This window comes from Mixophyes fleayi, chromosome 4, assembly GCF_038048845.1.
Source record: "Mixophyes fleayi isolate aMixFle1 chromosome 4, aMixFle1.hap1, whole genome shotgun sequence".
Classification (NCBI taxonomy): Eukaryota; Metazoa; Chordata; class Amphibia; order Anura; family Limnodynastidae; genus Mixophyes; species Mixophyes fleayi.
In genome coordinates, this window is record NC_134405.1 from 219,716,983 (window position 1) to 219,736,025 (window position 19,043).

The following is a 19,043-nucleotide window of genomic DNA, read 5'->3' on the forward strand; positions in this document are numbered from 1 at the left end:
TCTTGGTTGCGCAACCATGTGTTATATTGATTCTGATTTTTATTTAGTCTATAGCCACGGCTGTTCATATGCTAATTTTATCTTGGATTCTATATCCCTATGTCATAGCTGTGTGATAGATTGATCTCCTCACTGTTTTTACATTGTACAGCAGGTTTCTGGCTGATGCCAGTACTCTGTGTTGAATATATTTATATTTATATCTATATTAAATGTTTCAACTGTTGTTTAGTGCCTCTTCTGATTTTTCAAAAGCTCACCAATAGTTCCAATATCAATTCCTGTACTCACTCAGCAGCGCTACCCTTATTTTCTGACCGCAGAATAGATACTGGATGGTGCAAAGTTCTTACTGAGGTGAGCACTCTTGCTAAATGTAGATTATTGCAGGAGGATGAGCAGCTTGAAAGTGCAAAGTACTTGCAGAATGATGAACTCCGGATAATGCAGGGTGCTTGTAAAAGATATGCTCTTTAGAATGCAGGGTACTTGCGAAGTTGGTAAAGCAGGATGTACATTGAAGAGGATCACTTTGTAAACACAGGGATTCAGGAACAGTGCAGGAACAACTGCAACCTGGAGTCAAGTGTGGTGTTCTGGCAATGAACAGATCTTAGCAGCAGGTTTAAATAGGGTGTCCCAAACAACTATTGACTGTACAGTTCATGAGATCACGGTTGTTGAATCTGGTTGGTTTGGAATGATCATCTGACTGTATCCCAAATGGCCGCGCCCATGCAGCAAAACAAACAGTATGTGTTTGTTTGCAAGCGGATATGTGATGGACAGGAATGCTGCAGATGGCCAGGAGGGACCCAGGTAGCTGTGATATGATAGAGGTGGATTAGGTAAGTGTGGCTAAGACCCCGATGTGTTTCATTCTGAGATATTGTTAGTGTGGGTACCAAGCCATAGTGAAGCCCCCCCTAGAGCCCTGATGCCCTATGCAGCTGCCTAATAGTGGAACTGGCCCTGCTTATATCCTTCCCTGAATGGTGGAGCAACTATGGGACCTACACAGACAAGAGTATATATCTTTAAAACCATTGAAACACTTTAATTGTATACAGATATACTGCAATCACAGGTATTCTCCACTCCATTATTTATGTGACTTATGAAGCCAACTGATTGCTGCCGGGCTTATCTAGGTGTACCAAAAGGGGTGAATGCTTATGTAATCAATTATTGTCTGTTTTATTTGACATTACATTGTGTTTACTGATGGCCAGTGATAAGAATTTGCAAGAAAAACATTTTGATTTCATAATGTAAGAAAATAAAATGTCAAAAGGAGTGAAAACTTTTTGCAGCCACTGCAATTCTTTCGCTTGTAGCCTAATGAGGATAGCATATCATGCCATGTCTCAATTTATGTCAGTAAGGTTATGATTAATCAAATCTCTTTAGTGTATGTTATTAATAAGATTCTTATGTTTTCTTTCTCCTTTAATATATGAAATGTTCATGCTGGAACATAGTTTCTTAATGGCAATATACTGTAGTCTTCTAAGTGGAGGCATATGATGTGCAGTCCTGGAACAAAAAGTTAAGTAGCTCTCCTCATCTTTATTTGGTCAGCAACCCGTCTCACCAGATGAATGGACTGTCGCAGGTCATAAGCTGGAAACAGAGTTGCATTATTATTAGCATATATATAAGTAGCATTTATTTGCTTTTCCCTTATATTTTCCAGTTTAAGGAATACTATAGGTTAAATAAAGCTAAATCTGTATTGATATATACATATTGACAATCAGACCCTTTTTCTTAACAGCAGATTTACAAACAGACTTATTACTAAAGGTGTGATGTCAATTGTTTAAAAACTATTAATGGAGAAACTAAATACTGTTACTATGGAAGATTGTCATAAATATGGCAAAGTTGTACTTGGACAAAATACACTTTAGTGGATGAGTCTCAGAGTTTTGTAAAGGAAGACATTCCTTCATGAAACAGTTTTAAAATGGTAAATTACCAAATTCACATGCAGCTTAATGGTAATTTGGTCAGGTAGCAACATAATATTGTACTTTATGGAAAGGTTTCCAGGCCTGAAGTTATTGCCCACTTGTTAACATAGATCTTTAGTTTTATAGGAACTATATACAGTATTATAACCATAACAACAATTGTTTTATTATAGGCTACTACTCATGGATGTGTAAAGTAGCAGGAGGCATGATAGGTTAGGGAGCACAATTGTGGAAAAACTATAGGGCTCCTACTCACTAACATTTTTTGTAAAGCGCACTGTGACCTAGAGCAAGTGGGGAGGCACAGTGACCATCATAATCAATGATCTATAAGTCACCTTGTGTTTTACAAGTGGCAGACACAGACAGGGAATCCTGACAATACCACTTTCTGACTAGACAATAAACACCAGTGTGAACAAATCCTAACACCTGGTACAGCAGCATAGTCCGGTCTCAACCGCTAGCCTTTAAACAAATAGGTTATTGATCTTACATTTGCTACATTCAAACATTATGAGGGACATATATTTCTTCTTAGCTCATCTTACTTACTTTGTGCTTTTGCTTTTCTCCCATAAGTTTGATGTTTAGGTATGTAGGTATTATTTGGATTGAGATTGTTGTCATTATTTGTAATATTAAACAAGAATGGATGATTTCATTCCTTATCTTTGAAAGACTCCATGGTAGCCATAACTATCTGTAACTTTCTTTCCCTGGTTAGGTAGAGACTGATGATAAAAAACAAAACCCAGGTGGTATATAAGAGAGCCCCTCCCCTTCCCCTATTTCTTTGAGTGACTTCCCAAATTTACTTCTGAAAAATATAAACACAGCAATAAAAGACCTAGTGGGAAATTGGGTTGCCATGCATTCTCTTGAAGAAAAGGAATAAACTGTTCTTATCTCCGTTAGAATCCATGGCAGCCATAACTATGGGATGTACCAAACCTATACAATAAGGAGAATCACATAATAAACAAACCCAGACAAATATACACTCCAAAAATATACTAGTAGATTAATTGGCTGTTATTAAATTGACCCTAGTCTGTGTGTGCGCGTGTGTGTGTGTGCGTGTTTATTTAGGTTGAAAGCTCCAAAGGGACATGGACTGATGTGACTTCTCTGTACAGCGCTGCAGAATTAGCGTTTTAATATAAATAGCTGCTGTTCCTAGTGGTGATGTGCTGCAATTAAACATTTAATTGAAAGCTGAACAAAAAACATATCTTCCAAACTAAGCATTTGCGATGGATAGGATATATAGATTAGAATGACTTGTTAAAGTATGACTAGAGACCTGGGGGTAAATGTATCAAGCTGAGAGTTTGAAAAGCCAATCAGATTCTAGCTATCATTTATTTAGTACATTCTACAAAATGATAGCTAGATTCTGATTGGTTGCTATAGGCAACATCTCCACTTTTCAAACCCGCGGGAAAACTCTCAGCTTAATACATTTACCCCCTGGTCTTACTTACCCAAAATGCGACCACTTGAGTTAAGTGGGCCCTCAGGATCTCTGGCACTTTGGAACCATTACTCTTGTAGGCCTGTTTGATGCTTCTCTAAACCAATTGCAGATTGTTTGCTTAGGAGAATGCTCTCTACTGGGCCTAGCTCTCAGCACAAGGAGTCTTTCTGATTCCTTCTGTTCTAGACAGATATATGGAAATCGCTTTCCCTAGATCCAGTGAATGCAGTTTATCTCATTTTCATCTTTTTTATGTGAATAAAAGAAAGGATGGCAGCACTACTTCCTAATTAAAGTGAAATCTAGATACCACTTTCGGCAGAACTTGTGGATTGGCTCTGAATACCACTTCATCCAAGTAGATATTGAGAAAAGGTTGCTAGCACCATATTGCTTGTAACTATCCCACTCTATATTTTAGAACCCAAAAAAGAAAGCAATGTTCTATACGGGGCACGCAGTGAAAATCTTCAATAATATATAAAATTAATTACTTTATTAGACTCATTAAAAAGAATTCTCACTTCATCAACAATTTATTTGTAGTGGAATATTAAAAACAAAACAAAAAAAATTTAAAAATTAAAATAAAGGGTTTATTAAAAGGTGGAATTACTACCAGCCTCGCTATGTGTATTAAATTGTATAATCAATAAAATATCACTGTCTATTCAATTATAAGTTTATTGTTATTATTGGTTACCGCCTATGTATGTCTTTATATTTGTGTGATATTCCCTCCAAAAAATCACTTTGTTGTATATAACTTATAAGTGGTTATTCTCCATAGCACTGAAGTGGTTTATAAAGAAAGACGGCAATTGTAATGATTGAGTCAATAAATTTTAGCCGTTGGCTCCTATATATTCATAGTGATCCTTATGTTAATTATATTGTCATCACTGACAAAATACTGGATTGTCATTTATAAACAGTACCAGTAATTATCAGATTAAGTGGGCAGTATCCCTATAGTTTGTTAATTCTTTTGCTTTATATCTTTGTTGCAATTACCCAAAATGGCCACCGCTATTCCTAAATTGAAATATTTCACTTCTGTTTATTAGAAGAAACTATCATGTTATGTCCCTTCTAAATTAAGGGCTCTTAGATAACCATTGACTTGTTGCACTGTATTAGGCACCCATTATAAATTAATTATCATGATTAGGCAGGAGGTTTCCTGTCTTCCTGCTAGATTAAAGTCGATTCATTTCCCATTGATATTGATCAAAACTGATACTAAATGACTCGCTTATTATTGGATAAATTGTCTAGTCTAACCAATAAGTGGTATGATTTCACACAGAGAGGCGAACGCCAACGCGCGTTTCTCTACTCGCTTTTTCAAGGCTAAACCCCTTTTGGGTTGGCATAACTATCCCAGTCTGCAAGCATATGTAATTGTTATCAAGAAAAAAAACTTTCAATGTCATCCATCTCCAGGAGATTTTCTGCAGAGGTTGAAAAGGATGAGACAGTAGAGTGCTTAGAACTATATTAAGGTTTTATGCAGCCACAAAAGGTCTTATGGAGGGACAAATCCTCTTTACTGCCTGGAAGAATCTCAATCAAATCTTTGAGAGTAACTTGGTGTTAAAGAATAAACTCAAAGCTGATACCTGTACCTTAGGATTGGATGCTGCAAGTGCTTTGCTAAGCCCATCCTGGAGAATATGTGGAATGGTGACTGTTCCTGGATTAAATCTGGTGCCACACCTGGAAATAAACTGCTACCAGATCCCGTAATATACTGTATATCTGACTAATTTTTCTTTCTTGCCTGTAATAAGGTATTGTTTACCTGATCTGACAGCTCTTTTGTTCTGAGCTGGTTCTTCTCAGTCTCCAAGCCATCAAAGCCAGCTTCTCTGGATATGGAGGCAGAATTGGACCTTTGGACAATAGGCCTGGAAGAGGGGGTAAAGGCAATGACTGTTCTCTAAGCATATCCAAGGAAACGAGGGACAGCGAGGCCAGAATGGAAGAATTGCTGATGTGAATGAGTTCTCTGTACAGCGCTGCAGAATCGGTGGCTCTATATAAATAAATGGTGATGAATTGCTATCACTTCTGTCTTTTCCTCTTTGGATCTTTTTTAGCATGCAAGTGATAAGTGGAAATGTAGGGAAGACATGCCCATGGAATGGTCAGAACATCTGTACCCTCTGCTTTGAGTTTAAACCCTGGGAATATTTGCATTTCTTCTTGTCACTATGATGTCTAATTGAGGAATGCCATACCTTTTCACTAGTAGCTGGAATACATCCTGGTGCAGAGCCCATTCTCCTGGGTGAATCTGCTTTCGATTGCAGTAATCTACTACAACACTCTGTTCCCCTAGTATAGCTAATGCTGAGAATGCATAAGATGGTGGTTTATGCCAGGCAATGACCTTTTTCAGAAATATCTTGTTATAGTTCCATTTCCTTATGAGCTCCAAGTGAAGGTCTCGGGTATACCATCTTGCCCATGGTATTATTCCTATGGTGGATGAGAACATCCCAAACAATCTCAGATCCTTTTTGTTTTGCTTTTTAACTTATTTTCTGAAAGGTCAAAAGAAAGAACTGGCGTCAAAGGTATTCAACTACACTTATATTTAACAACCGTTGCATAAAGCTTTCTAAATCATAACAGGATCCCAGATAAACTACAAATAAGTCAAGTAGACAGAACTAGATTTTGGAGGGAGTAGGGTGGAGAGAATGGAAAAAAGAGAAGAAGATAGAAAGAGATGGTGTAGCTAGCTCCGAGAGGGAGAAGACAAGGAGAAAGTAGGAGAAGAGTCCAGATGAGGGGCAGGAAACAGTACAGGATTAAGAGAAGGGAGAGCAAAATTGGAATAAAGATAGCCATGGGTTTCAGACCTTGGTAAAATATTTGGAGGTGGTTTTGAGAATGCTGGTCATGAACTCCATGCGATGTACCTGCCATACTCTGTTAATTATAGTCTGGAAAGATGAGGATGCAAGCTGCAGCCAGTCTGTAGATAATCTGTGAGAGTATATGTCTGATTAGTTTATTCTGATTGCTGGTTGCTGAAGTGGCCTCCAGAGAAAGTAGGAAAAATGGGGAAGAAGGGGCAGGGAAATAAGGTGGGGAGGTATAGGGGATGGGGAAAAAGGAGGGGTGGGGAGGGAAGGTAGAAACAGGGAGCAGGTGGATAGACGTGTATAATTCTCAACAGACATTTACATGAGCCTTTTGAAGTAAACTAAGAAGGCAGTAGGAAGTCAATTACTGCAATAACTAACAACAAACACAATATATAGACACTGATCCTTGACAAAGTCCCGAAGCAAATGAAACGTGTTGGAGCTTGCTCACTGAACATTTTTGATCCAGGAAGGATTCCATACTTCTGACATTACATTCCAAGTGCGGGTCAGAGGAACAACGAACAAGCTGGAGAGACACAGAAGCAGGAGCTGGGAGACTACACGGGTAAGCCATCACATCGCTGAGGACTAGGGTAAGATCAGTCAGTTAGCGATTTAGGGTAAGAGATGCTGTCTAGTACCCGATCAGCTTCTAAATTAGGTTTTCCACAAGTTACCTCTGCAAGAGTCTATAAACATTCTCAAATAGGTACGGTATATGTTTCAGGTTTTTTATTGGAATCGCTTATACTGCATATATTGATTGATTCCTTCTGAACCCACCATTACTATCTGTAGTTTTTACACTGACACACATGCATATTGCGCGTCCCTTTTTTTGCATTATATTGGATTTACCATAGGAACAGCAGTTGTAGTGCTTTACCAAGAGAGAGTGCGCTCCCATTTATATCTTATTATGTAGAAAACTATATTGAACAGGTGATCATGTGTAGTCAGGAGTGGTGGGGCCATGATCTCCGCATAAGGACTACACCTACAAGGACAAAAGAAGAGAAAAAGAAAAAGACAGAGCACCAGAGTGTAATAAAATCTTGTCAAGGAAGAGTGGCATCCCAGACACGATGGCGTGAATCTCTGGACCACTCAGGATGCGGAAGCGCTGGTTGGGACTTCGGGATACAAATTACTGAGCGGGCATCACAGAAAGGATATCTAAATTAGCAATTAAGTCCTGACCTTGGTCCAGAGTTTTAACATAGTGCAAGGAGTTGGCCTCAAAGACTTGAAGTTGAAAAAGGAAACCCCAGCGATAGCGGATGTTATGTTGTCACACTTCTGGTATTACAAACGGAACCCAATAGCCAGGTAGTTCTGTAGTAAACAGGATTTATTTTGATACAGAAATAAATCTTAAATGTCCAGCAAGCAAGTCCAAAGTATCAACAAGATAAATATCTTGTAGTGGTATCAAGTAATTGTATTCCAAATCACAAGGGAGCAAGGTTCTGTGGAAGCATCTGGTTCAGACACAAACACAATACACGAGCAAAGGCTGCATAACAGGAAGTGCCTTTTCTAGGCCCAAACAGGAAATGAGATCCAAGATGGAATCTTCCTGAGACAGTTCTGGCCATCTTGGATAAGGGCTATTGTAAGGGCAAGTTCATATCAGAGATCCAAGATCGAAACGTCATGAGGCAATCATGGCCATCTTGAATGAGGGCAAATCTAAGGGCAAGAACATAACAGGATGCCCCCTTCTCAACGGCATCCTCCAGACGACTTAGGACCAGGCTTCCCAGGATGCTGTTGATGAAATGCTTTTACCAAAAGTGGGGCATGAACATCCTTTGCAGATTGCCAAGAGTTATCTTCTGGCCCATATCCCTGCCAACGTAGCAGATACTGTAATTGGTTTCGAAACATACGAGAGTCCAGGATCTTTTCGACTATAAATTCCTCTTGCTCAACAACTTGAATTGGCTCAGGAGGAGGCAAAGAGTGACCAGGAAATGGATTCTTAACTGAAGGTTTTAGTAATGATACATGAAAAACAGGATGTACCTTCATGGAATCAGGAAGATCCAATCGAAAAGCCACTGAACTAATCTGTGCAATGATCTTATATGGACCAATAAACTTACTTCCCAACTTGGAAGATGGTATCTTCATCCTTAAATGTCTAGTTGACAACCATACTTCCTCACCGATATTAAAACTTGGAGCAGCCCTTCGTGATCTGTCAGCATCACGTTTATATCTTTCTTGAGCAGTTTTCAATGTCTCCTTCAATAAGTCAAGATTACTTTGCATAAGAATCAGTCTATCTTCCAGAGCAGGAATTGGAGAGTTACAAGGTAGATTGGGACATATATTTGGATGATATCCAATATTAGCATAGAAAGGGCTAAATCTTGTAGACGAATGCTGAGAATTATTGTATGCAAACTCAGCCATGGGGAGGATATCAACCCAATCATCTTGTAGGTGACAAATATAACATTTGAGGAATTGCTCAAGTGTTTGGTTTGTTCGCTCCGTTTGTCCGTTTGACTGTGGATGAAATGCAGTGGACAAGTTCACCAAAATGGCAAGGGATTTGCAAAACTTTTTCCAAAATCGTGATGTGAATTGAACGCCTCGGTCTGACACCACATCATTAGGAACGCCATGCAAACTAAAAACTTTTTTTATTAGTAAGTCAGCTGTTTCTTTTGCTGTAGGAGTACCCTGGCAGGGTATAAAGTGAGCCATCTTTGTCAGTCTGTCAATTACCACAAAGATAGTGGTCATATTCTTAGATCTCGGAAGTTCTACAATAAAGTCCATGGAAATGGAATCCCATGGACGTGTAGGTATTGGCAAAGGTTGTAGTAGTCCAAAAGGAGAAGCACGAGGAGTCTTACATTGGCACACGTTGCACAAGAGAATAAATATTTTGCTACATCTTCCTTATAGTTGGTCCACCAGAATGAACGGCTTAACAGTTCTTGAGTTTTCTGAAGTCCTTTATGGCCTGCTAATTTAGAGTCATGGAATAGTTGCATGACCTTGAACCGTGCTTTTTCTGGAACGTATAGTTGATGTGTCATATGCCAGACTCTGTTGTCATAAGTTAATTTAACATTTTTTGGAGGGTTCATGAGGGTAGAATCTGTATTATATCCTTTCTTTATCTCTGTTAATAACTCACTTGTACAAATAACCCCCAAAAAATTTGAATCAGGAATTATTGTTTGAACAGGCTCTACCTGTTGAGGATTTTCCATATAGGCTCTTGAAAGTGCATCAGCTTTTCCATTCTTTGATCCAGGTCTATAGGAAATGAGGAAATCAAAACGGCTTCAAAAGAGAGCCCTCCGAGCTTGTCGGGGAGATAATCTTTTTGCTGATTTAAGGAATTCCAAATTCCGATGATCGGTGAGGATTATTACTTGATGCTTTGCACCTTCTAAAAGATGCCTCCATTCCGAAAAAGCAGCTATAATGGAAAGAAGTTCTTTATTTCCCACATCATAGTTTCTTTCAGGAGCAGTCATTTGTCTTGAATAAAAAGCACAGGGGTGAAGTAACATTTTTTTCTCCTACTCTTTGTGAAATTACTGCTCCTATAGCTGAATCCGATGCATCAGTTTCCAAAACAAATGGGAGTGTAGGATCCGGATGAATTAATATAGGAGCTGATGTGAACTTTGTTTTTAAAATGGAAAAAGCTTTATCAGCTGCTGGTGACCACTGAAAAGAGGAAACCTTTTTTGTGAGCTGAGTAATGGGGCCAGCAATTCCAGAAAAGTTCTTTATAAAGCGTCGATAGAAATTAGCAAAGCCCATAAATCGTTGTACATCTTTGACGTTTTTAGGTATGGGCCAATCTACCACAGCATGCACTTTACAGGGATCCATACACAGTCCTTGAAGGGATATAATGTAACCCAAAAATTTTATTTGAGTACGATGGAATTCACATTTCTCCAACTTGATGTATAATTGGTTTATACGTAGCCATTGTAAAATAATTCGAACATGTTCTTGACGTTCTTGTAAAGAATTAGAAAAGATAAGGATATCATCAAGATATACAATAATGAACAGATCAAGCAAATCTCGAAAGACATCATTTATAAAATGTTGGAAAGTAGCAGGGGCATTACATAACCCGAACGGCATCACGAGGTACTCATAATGTCCATACTTTGTTCGAAAAGCCGTTTTTCATTCATCACCTGGTCGAATGCGTATTAGGTTGTACGCTCCTCTTAAATTAAGCTTTGTGAAAATACTTGCTGTCTGCAGTCTTTCCAATAATTCTGGGATGAGAGGAAGTGGATGTCTGTACTTTATAGTAACTTTATTTAATTCTCTATAATCAATGCATGGTCGCAAAGAACCATCTTTATTTTTTACAAAAAAAATAGGAGCCCCTGCTGGAGATTTTGAAGGACGTATAAAACCTTTAGTTTCATTTTCCTCCAGGTAAGTCAGGATCAGCTAATGAATAAATCCGACCAAAAGGAATAGCAGCCCCAGGTAATAGATCAATGGGACAATCATATGGTCGATGGGGTGGTAATTTGTCAGCATTTTGTTTGTTACAGATATCTGCAAAATCCTGATATTGAACAGGCAATTGTTCCTCCACAGAAGAGGGGGACACTGAGATCTGATTCTCTTTTTGTACAAGAGGGACCACTCTGATAGTATCTTTGAACGTTAGGGTTTGAGACTCCCAGTTAATGGCTGGGTTATTGTTAGTGAACCAAGGGAGACCCAAAATTATGGGAAAATTTGGAGAAGAGATGAGAAAAAAAGTGAGTTCCTGCTTATGATTGGGTTCTATCATCAGGGACATAAGTTCTGTCTCATGTGTGATGGGACCAGAATTCAGAGGGGACCCATTAACTGTCTCCATCAATACAGGAGTCTTTCTTTCTTGAAATTCTATATGGTTTTGTTTAGCAAAATTTATATCCATGAAATTGCCATTGGTTCCTGAATCCAGCATTGCCATGGTTGAAAAAACTTGAGAGTTTATCTCAAGTTGTATTGGTATTGAAAAATGATTCTTTATTCTTCTGTTCTCTCTCTCAAATGTAGACAGTGAAGAGATTTGAAGAATAATAGCATTCAGTTGATGTGAGCAGCATGAAATAATAGATTCCTGGTCAGAGTCTTTAGGTTCCATCAATGTAGCAACTGTCTTGCAAAGTCGTTGAGAACAATTAGATACATAATGTCCAGATTTACCAAAATACAAACAGAGATTTTCTTGTCGTCGTTGATCTCTTCTTTCAATAGAAATCTGTTTGCGAATGGTATCTATTTGAATTGGCTCAGACTCCTCAATTTGTTGTGTTGCAGGAGTTCCAGAGTAATTTGATATTGCTGGTTCTGGATAATTAGGACGAGTCCACATGGAACCCCATCTATCTTGTTTCCTCTCCATTTGACGAGCATCAATACCAATACAATGTTTAACAAAGGCTTCAAATTCAGTCGGTGCATCAGCTCTAGATAATTCATCTTTAATGAACTCAGATAACCCCTTTCGATAAACAGACAGCTTAGCTGCCGAATTCCAATCTGTGTCCAAGGTCCATCTTCGGAAATCAGAGGTGTATTCAGCCACTGAACGTCTTCCCTGACGCATCTTTAATAAAACTGACTCAGCAGTAGCACTTCGATTTGGATCATCAAAGATCTGGTTCATTGCATCCATAAAATTAGAAAGATCTTGTAATATGGGACTTTTTGCTTCTATCAAAGGATCATCTTTCAACAATAAAAGAATACAATGTACCTTCTGTACATCAGTCAAAAAATAAGTAGGATGTAAATCAAAATGGATATTACATTGATTTATAAAACCTCTGTATTTTTTACGATCACCTGAGAATCGAGCCAGAGGTAGTGGGAGTGTGGGCTGATGTACTGCAGATGAAGGTGCTACAGCATTAACTTCTTGAAGTCGCATCTGTAGTTCTGTACCAACTCCATTTTGTAGCGCTATTTGATCTTTGAGTTCATGAACATTTATTTAGCTCAGTTACCTGTTGGTTTTGCAGTTGAAAATTATTTGTACACTGGGTCTCCAGTTCTTGAAATTTTTCATGAAATTCCTGTAGTTGTCTTGAAGCAGAATGCATGTGGAAACTCAGATCTGAAAGTCGCTGTAAAGCAGATGGTTCTGTCCCGGCGGGGTCCGTCATTTTGGGCTCAAGTATCCTGTCACACTTCTGGTATTACAAACGGAATCCAATAGCCAGGTAGTTCTGTAGTAAACAGGATTTATTTTGATACAGAAATAAATCTGAAATGTCCAGCAAGCAAGTCCAAAGTATCAACAAGATAAATATCATGTAGAGGTATCAAGTAATTGTATTCCAAATCACAAGCGAGCAAGGTTCTGTGGAAGCATCTGGTTCAGACAAAAACACAATACTCGAGCAAAGGCTGCATAACAGGAAGTGCCTTTTCTAGGCCCAAACAGGAAATAAGATCCAAGATGGAATCTTCCTGAGACAGTTCTGGCCATCTTGGATAAGGGCTATTGTAAGGGCAAGTTCATATCAGAGATCCAAGATGGAAACTTCATGAGGCAATCATGGCCATCTTAAATGAGGGCAAATCTAAGGGCAAGAACATAACAGTCTGAGAAGCCTAGTGATGGGCTCTAGGTCCCGCCATTTCTGGAAAGCAAACGGTGCAAGGTCTTTGAAAAGCTGGATATCCATGTCTCTGAAGAAAGTCACAGGCTTGTCCCTAGTCGCCATTAATAGATGTTCTCTGGTGCGAAAGTAATGCAAGTGGACGATGATGTCCCGTGGAGGTTGAACGGATGCGGGTCTGGCTCTAAGAGCCCTGTGCACATGGTCCATAAGACAGTCCACATTGGAGAGAACAGTAGTATGTGGAGAAATAATTCTGTAACAAAAGAGTGACTCAGTCGGAGAGAAATGTTCTCTGCAACATTTCTGATGTGGGTATTGATATGACGGGAACGATTTTTAGATTTTCTTCCTGTTCTCCTTCAAGGCCTAAACCTTATCATGAAGACAGGACAATTCTTTGTCAAGTACAATCTGTGTGCTAAAGAGGTCATCTGTTTTCATTTCTAGGGCGTTCGTCCTGTTGCCCAACAAGGTTAGTTCGGAATTGAAATCAATGACTGCTTTAGAGAGTTCTTGAAGAAATGGCACTTTAATGCCTTCTTGGATGTTGTTCATAATGGTTTGAATATGTGGGCCTAGCTCAACTTCAGCGGGATGCGGAGAGCCAGGCATGTCAGTATGATCTGATTAGGGAGAGAGGCTTTTGATTTTGTTCCAAAAAAGTTGGACGAACTCCCTTGACCAAGTTTCTTTGGCTTGTTGAACATAGTTGGTCTGGAGAAGGCGCTATGGAGTCCTGAAAAATGGGGGGAGGGAAAGGGAGGTATGGACAACACACAGGGAGGAGCAAAAAGACACACACAAGCCTTGGCAACAATGAGAAGGGTCCGCCCGTGTCTTGGCTGAAGGTAACAGGTTTACATGTAGCACGACAGTGGGGGGTATGGTGTGTTTAAAAGAAGAGCCAGCAGGAGGAGTGACGATTCAGAGCACCACCAACCGGCAGCCTGAGGTGGATAGTGGCCTCTGTTACTGAGCAATTGATCCCAAGACTCATTCAAGGCCAATGTGGGGGTCCTGTGAGTTGAACTCAACTGTATGTGCTCTTAGAGAGTTCCCCTGAGATGCGAGGGAAAGTCAATATAATAGTCATTATAATAGTGCCACCCACATGCCAAAATGGAGGGAGGGTCAATTGTGCAGAATGGTAAAGATGAGCACTCATTGCTGTCTCCTGTCTGTGTGAGTGGCAATTGGCAAAGACCAGAATATTCACTGGCTGTGTTCAGTATCCACCAATAGAAGGCAGTGTAACCCAGCCAAAGAATCATTGTATTCCAGCCGGAGTGTGTGTGTAGCTGCCTGAACAGATCTGGGCAATCAGGTAAGTGAAAGGGCGGACCTGGCTATGATGGGGTGTTGGCAGCAAGAATGTGGCACCAGTGAGGGGCCTGAAAGGCTGGTAGCTCAGGTCAGGTTGCAAGGAGTACAGCGGTCTTGCCATCATGCAGCAAACCACTCCAGAGAGACTGTGTAGCTCGGGTACTCACAGGTAGCATTATGGGTGTTCTGGCAGAGGCCCCGTGCTGTTCGGGTGGGACAATACCTCTCAGTGATGGATGCCAGAAAAGGTATAGATGGTGCTTGTTGGGGTCCAGGAGATAGTCACAGTGTGGCCTACGGCGGGCTGGTGCACGCCAAAACTCTCTCTCTGGGAACTCTAACACTGCAGCGCCTGCCATTCTGCAGGCAGGTTGGGGGATAGCTTCGGGAGACGCCTGTAATGTCAGAGTTGTTTTGGAATCCAAGAACCAGGGCCAAAGAAGGCCAGCATGGTCTCACATGCAGTAGGGACGCCCCAATAAGCAGTCAGTTCGTATTGCCCATGCAGTTTACAGGCCCAATAGCAGGGGCCAAGAGGAAAATAGACTCTGCCAGAAAATTGCTCGGTTTACGGAGCAGAGGAGAAGTGTGTGACCTCAGTATGGATACCATGCCAAGCCCCCCCCCAGATCCTTTTAAATTGATGCTTGTCTCTTAGCCTGCAGTTGATGTGCTAGGTATTGGATCTTGATAGACCTTATTGTGACAATGGCACTCTGCTCTGCATAGTGTCTATCTGAACACCCAATAATTTAATCTTTTATGATGGGATAAGAAAACTTTTCAACTTGTTCCCAATCCAGCTATGCTATTTCAGAAAATGTATAAATTGTGCAGTCTTGCAACTGAAACTGAATTCCATACCTCCAGCCACAAGAAAGTTGAATGTCCAAATAAGTCCATAATTTGACATGTTTTCCCTTTGTTTCACTATAAGAGTTACTAGTACCTTGGTAAATGTCCTTGGAGATGTTGCAAGCCCTAAAGTCAGGCAAGTGAACTGTAACTGTTGGCCCAGTACACAAAATCTGAAAAACTTCCTGTGATGGGCAGCCACAGGGATATGAAAATAGGAATCTCCACAGCTTGCAGCACTACTGTCGGATCGCCACGATCTGCAATAAAGATAAGCCCAACTCACAGAAAAATAATAAACGCAACATGCACTACCTATGCTAGAGACAGGAGAAGACACAGGAGAAGTGGAGGAGCAGACTTTCATAGCATCCGAGGTGTGTTGTTTGTTACCTGTCTCTGCCTAACCAGGGAAAGCAAACTATCTATAGTTATGGCTGCCATGGAGTCAGCCATAACTAAAACAAACAGTGCATCCAGTTAATATTGTGTGTTTAGGATGTACAAATGACACCATATTGAAATTAGTCATTAAAAGTACAGTATGTACATACTGTACATACTGGGGGCGTGGCCTGGACGAGCATGGAGTAGCAAGCACAGTTACGAGCTCTCCATCCCAGATATCCTGTTGATATCCGTTATAGTGGAATAAAGAAACTTTTGGACCCAAAACTGTGCATCCGAATAGTTGCTGTACATAGTGTACCTGTTTTGATAGTGCTCTTGCCATTTTACCCGAGACTGGGAGAGAAAGAGTTGAGCATCTGGGTAGAGGAATACTACAGGCAGTCTGTGGCAGTTTGTGGCAGTTGATGACTGCTGGGACATAGCGCCTCTGTAATACCACATACTGGCCTAGGTGAACACAGCCTGTGATATCCATCTGATACAGGTACATTTATATCCTTGTACAAGTGAGGAGTAACTGAATTGGGCTCTGGACTTATTTGATTATCATTATCAGTGTTGTTGGAGGAGATATACCCTTCTCTGTGAAGATAACTGGCTGCAATGCACTGCTAGCAATACAATCTGAGCTGTACATCTATATGTAATTAAAGCTATACAGGTTACAGGGTTGCATATAAGCTTATAGGATAAATATCATCCCATCTTTCCTGTGAAATTATGGGCAAACATAACCAGTCCACCGCAGTGGGAAAATTGGACCGCTTTGCTCGCTCCTCCACTACAGCCTCTGGTTCAGGAGATGCATCACATCCCGTTACCCCCCCTTTGTCGGCTCCATTGGCGGACCCTGAAGTTACATTACAGCAGGTCCTGCAGGCCATTGGGGCATCTGAAAAGCATGTTACGGATAAAATAGGAGAGGTGTAGGTGGATCTCTCTCTTCTCCGGCAAGATGTGCAAAAAATCAGGGAGAGAGTGGGTGAAGTGGAGACACGTGTGTCTACATTGGAGGACACTTCTGCACCAGTTGCGGGCCGGTTGGAGATTATGGAGTCGCAAGCCTCTCTGTTTAAACAAAAGCTTACGGATATGGAGGGGCGTTTGCGTCGCAGCAACATTCGGTTGGTTGGATTGCCCGAGAAGGCAGAAGGTGTCTCCCCAGAATCCTTCTTGGAAAAGTGGTTAATCCAACTGTTTGGTACAGATTCATTTACAGCCCAATTCGCAGTGGAGCGGGCCCACCGTATTCCAACTCAAGCACCCCCTCCTGGAGCCCCCCCACGCACCTTCATAGCCAAATTGTTGCACTATCAAGACCGAGATACCATTCTACGCTTGGCTAGGCAGAAAGGTTCAGTGGAATACAATGGTCAGCGAGTAGCAATGTATCCTGATTTCGCTCTGGATGTACAAAAGAATAGGGCTCAATTCATTCCCGTGAAGAGAAGATTGAGAGATTTACAGATCCCATATGCCATGATTTTCCTTGCCCGGTTGAGAGTGGTTTCGGAGGGCCGTACATCCTTTTTTGATACTCCCCGAGAGGCTGCAATTTGGTTGGACCGCTTAGCTGCTGCTGGACGCTGATGCTGGATGAGCACTTTTTTATGTCTCTCCTGATAGTCCTTTGGACATTGCTGATTTGTCATTGATATTATGCATGTTATTTGCTATACATAATGTAATTTCTCTTCTGTGGTACAAAAAAAAAAACATGTATTTCGCTCAGGTGGGGTCTGTGATTTTCAAACTTTAAGGCCGTTCTTTTCCTCTCTTGTCTCAATTCGCCCCTTTTCCTTCCTTCCTTTTCCTTCCTCTATTTTCTGGTATTTTGCGGGTTGGCGGGTGACCTTTTTTGGTAGTGTGCTGGCCTGCTGATTATCTTAAGGTAATTTTAGTTAGGGTTTAAGGTATACTTAAGTTGGGTGGAGTATACAGGGTGGGGGTATGGTTTTAGTATTAAAGTTATTTAAGTTGTGGGTAGTTTTAATGTTATCGCAAATATATAGACAAGGATTATATGTGCTTATAAGTATGTCAATGTATGCTCTGCAGGGGTGTGGGATGTGGGGTAGTGAGATAAGAGGGACTACTATTATTTGTATTCTGGTACATCTGATAAGGAGCTAAAAATTCTCTCCTGGAATGTGCGGGGCCTAAATAATGCTGTGAAACATTCTCTTGTACTAAGACAAATTAGAAAAAATGATCCTGATATTGTTTGTCTATTGGAGACTCACTTACACGGTGATAGAATACTCGCCCTTAAAAAAGCATGGGTAGGTAGGGCATACCACTCTACGTACACGAGTAATTCTCGAGGGGTCTCTATATTGGTACATAAACGTCTCTGCTTCTCCTTGGAAAAAATTCAAGTGGATGCAGGGGGAAGGTTTGTACTGATGAAGGCTGTCATTAATTGGGTTCCAGTGATTCTGTTAGCTGTATATATACCCCCACCGTATAATGGTGAGGTGTTAAGGAAATGTGGAGAATTTATGGCATTGTTCCCAGATGTTCCAGCCATTTGTATAGGGGATTTTAATAATGTGATAAATGGAGAGGTGGACAGATGGCGAGAGAAAAATGCTGTAGTTGGCAACTCTAAGTCGGCTTTTTCTGCTCTGGTTGAGGAAATGGGGTTAGTAGATGTATGGCGTTTGAGGCACCCAGAGGAGGTCCAGTTCTCCTGCTTTTCTACATCACATAATGCATTTTCAAGAATTGACCTGGCTCTGCTGTCACACTCTCTGGTACCGCTGGTGAGGAGCGTGGAATATAGGGCTAGGGGGATCTCTGACCACTCGCCCCTCTGCCTATCTATTGATTTTGCAATTGATAGAGGCCAGTCCTTTTGGAAATTAAATCCCTTCTGGCTCTCCTTGATGGGTACAGGAGCAACCTTGGTGACACAGTGGGAAGGCTTCTTTGTAGATAATCTGGTAACAGCAAGGCCACCTATAGTTTGGGACGCTTTTAAGGCTTTCCTAAGGGGGACATTAATTGCTGGCATAGCTGAAATTAAAAGTCGTCCAGACAAAAAGAGCAGATATTAGAGAAAAAGTGTAAATCCTTAGAAGCACAATACATTGCGGACAAAACTGAGGTTGCAAGGGGAACAGGGCAGTTGGCCCAGAGAGAGTGGGTAGAGTATGTATTTGAGAAATCCAAACGTAAATTTTTGTTTTCTAAGCATGTACGATATGCAGAGGACGATAGAAATGGTAGCTTCCTGGCTTATCTGACAAGGGCGGAGAGGGCAGATGCAGCAGTACCGGTTATCTGTGATGACAGTGGGGTTAAGAAGTATCTGATGCCTGATATTGTTGAGGTATTTCATAAATATTACACGAATACATATAAGTCACAGGTCAGATATGACATGGATACGTTACAGCAGTATTTGAATGGTATCTCCCTTCCTGTCCTCTCCGATGATAGTAGGGAGCTTTTGGACTCACCCTTTACTCTTGAAGAG

At 40.7% G+C, this 19,043-nt stretch overlaps 1 protein-coding gene across 1 annotated transcript in view; it reads right to left on the minus strand.

Annotated features, from left to right (window-relative positions):
• Window positions 1-1,103: 1,103 nt before the first annotated feature.
• The window catches only part of LOC142150074 (uncharacterized), a 124,665-nt gene continuing 106,725 nt past the window's right edge, over window positions 1,104-19,043 (minus strand). Inside the window, exon 16 of the mRNA XM_075205318.1 lies at window positions 1,104-1,623. Coding sequence (XP_075061419.1) covers window positions 1,550-1,623 — 74 coding nt within the window. The 3' untranslated portion in view covers window positions 1,104-1,549. The remainder of the gene's footprint in view (window positions 1,624-19,043) is intronic.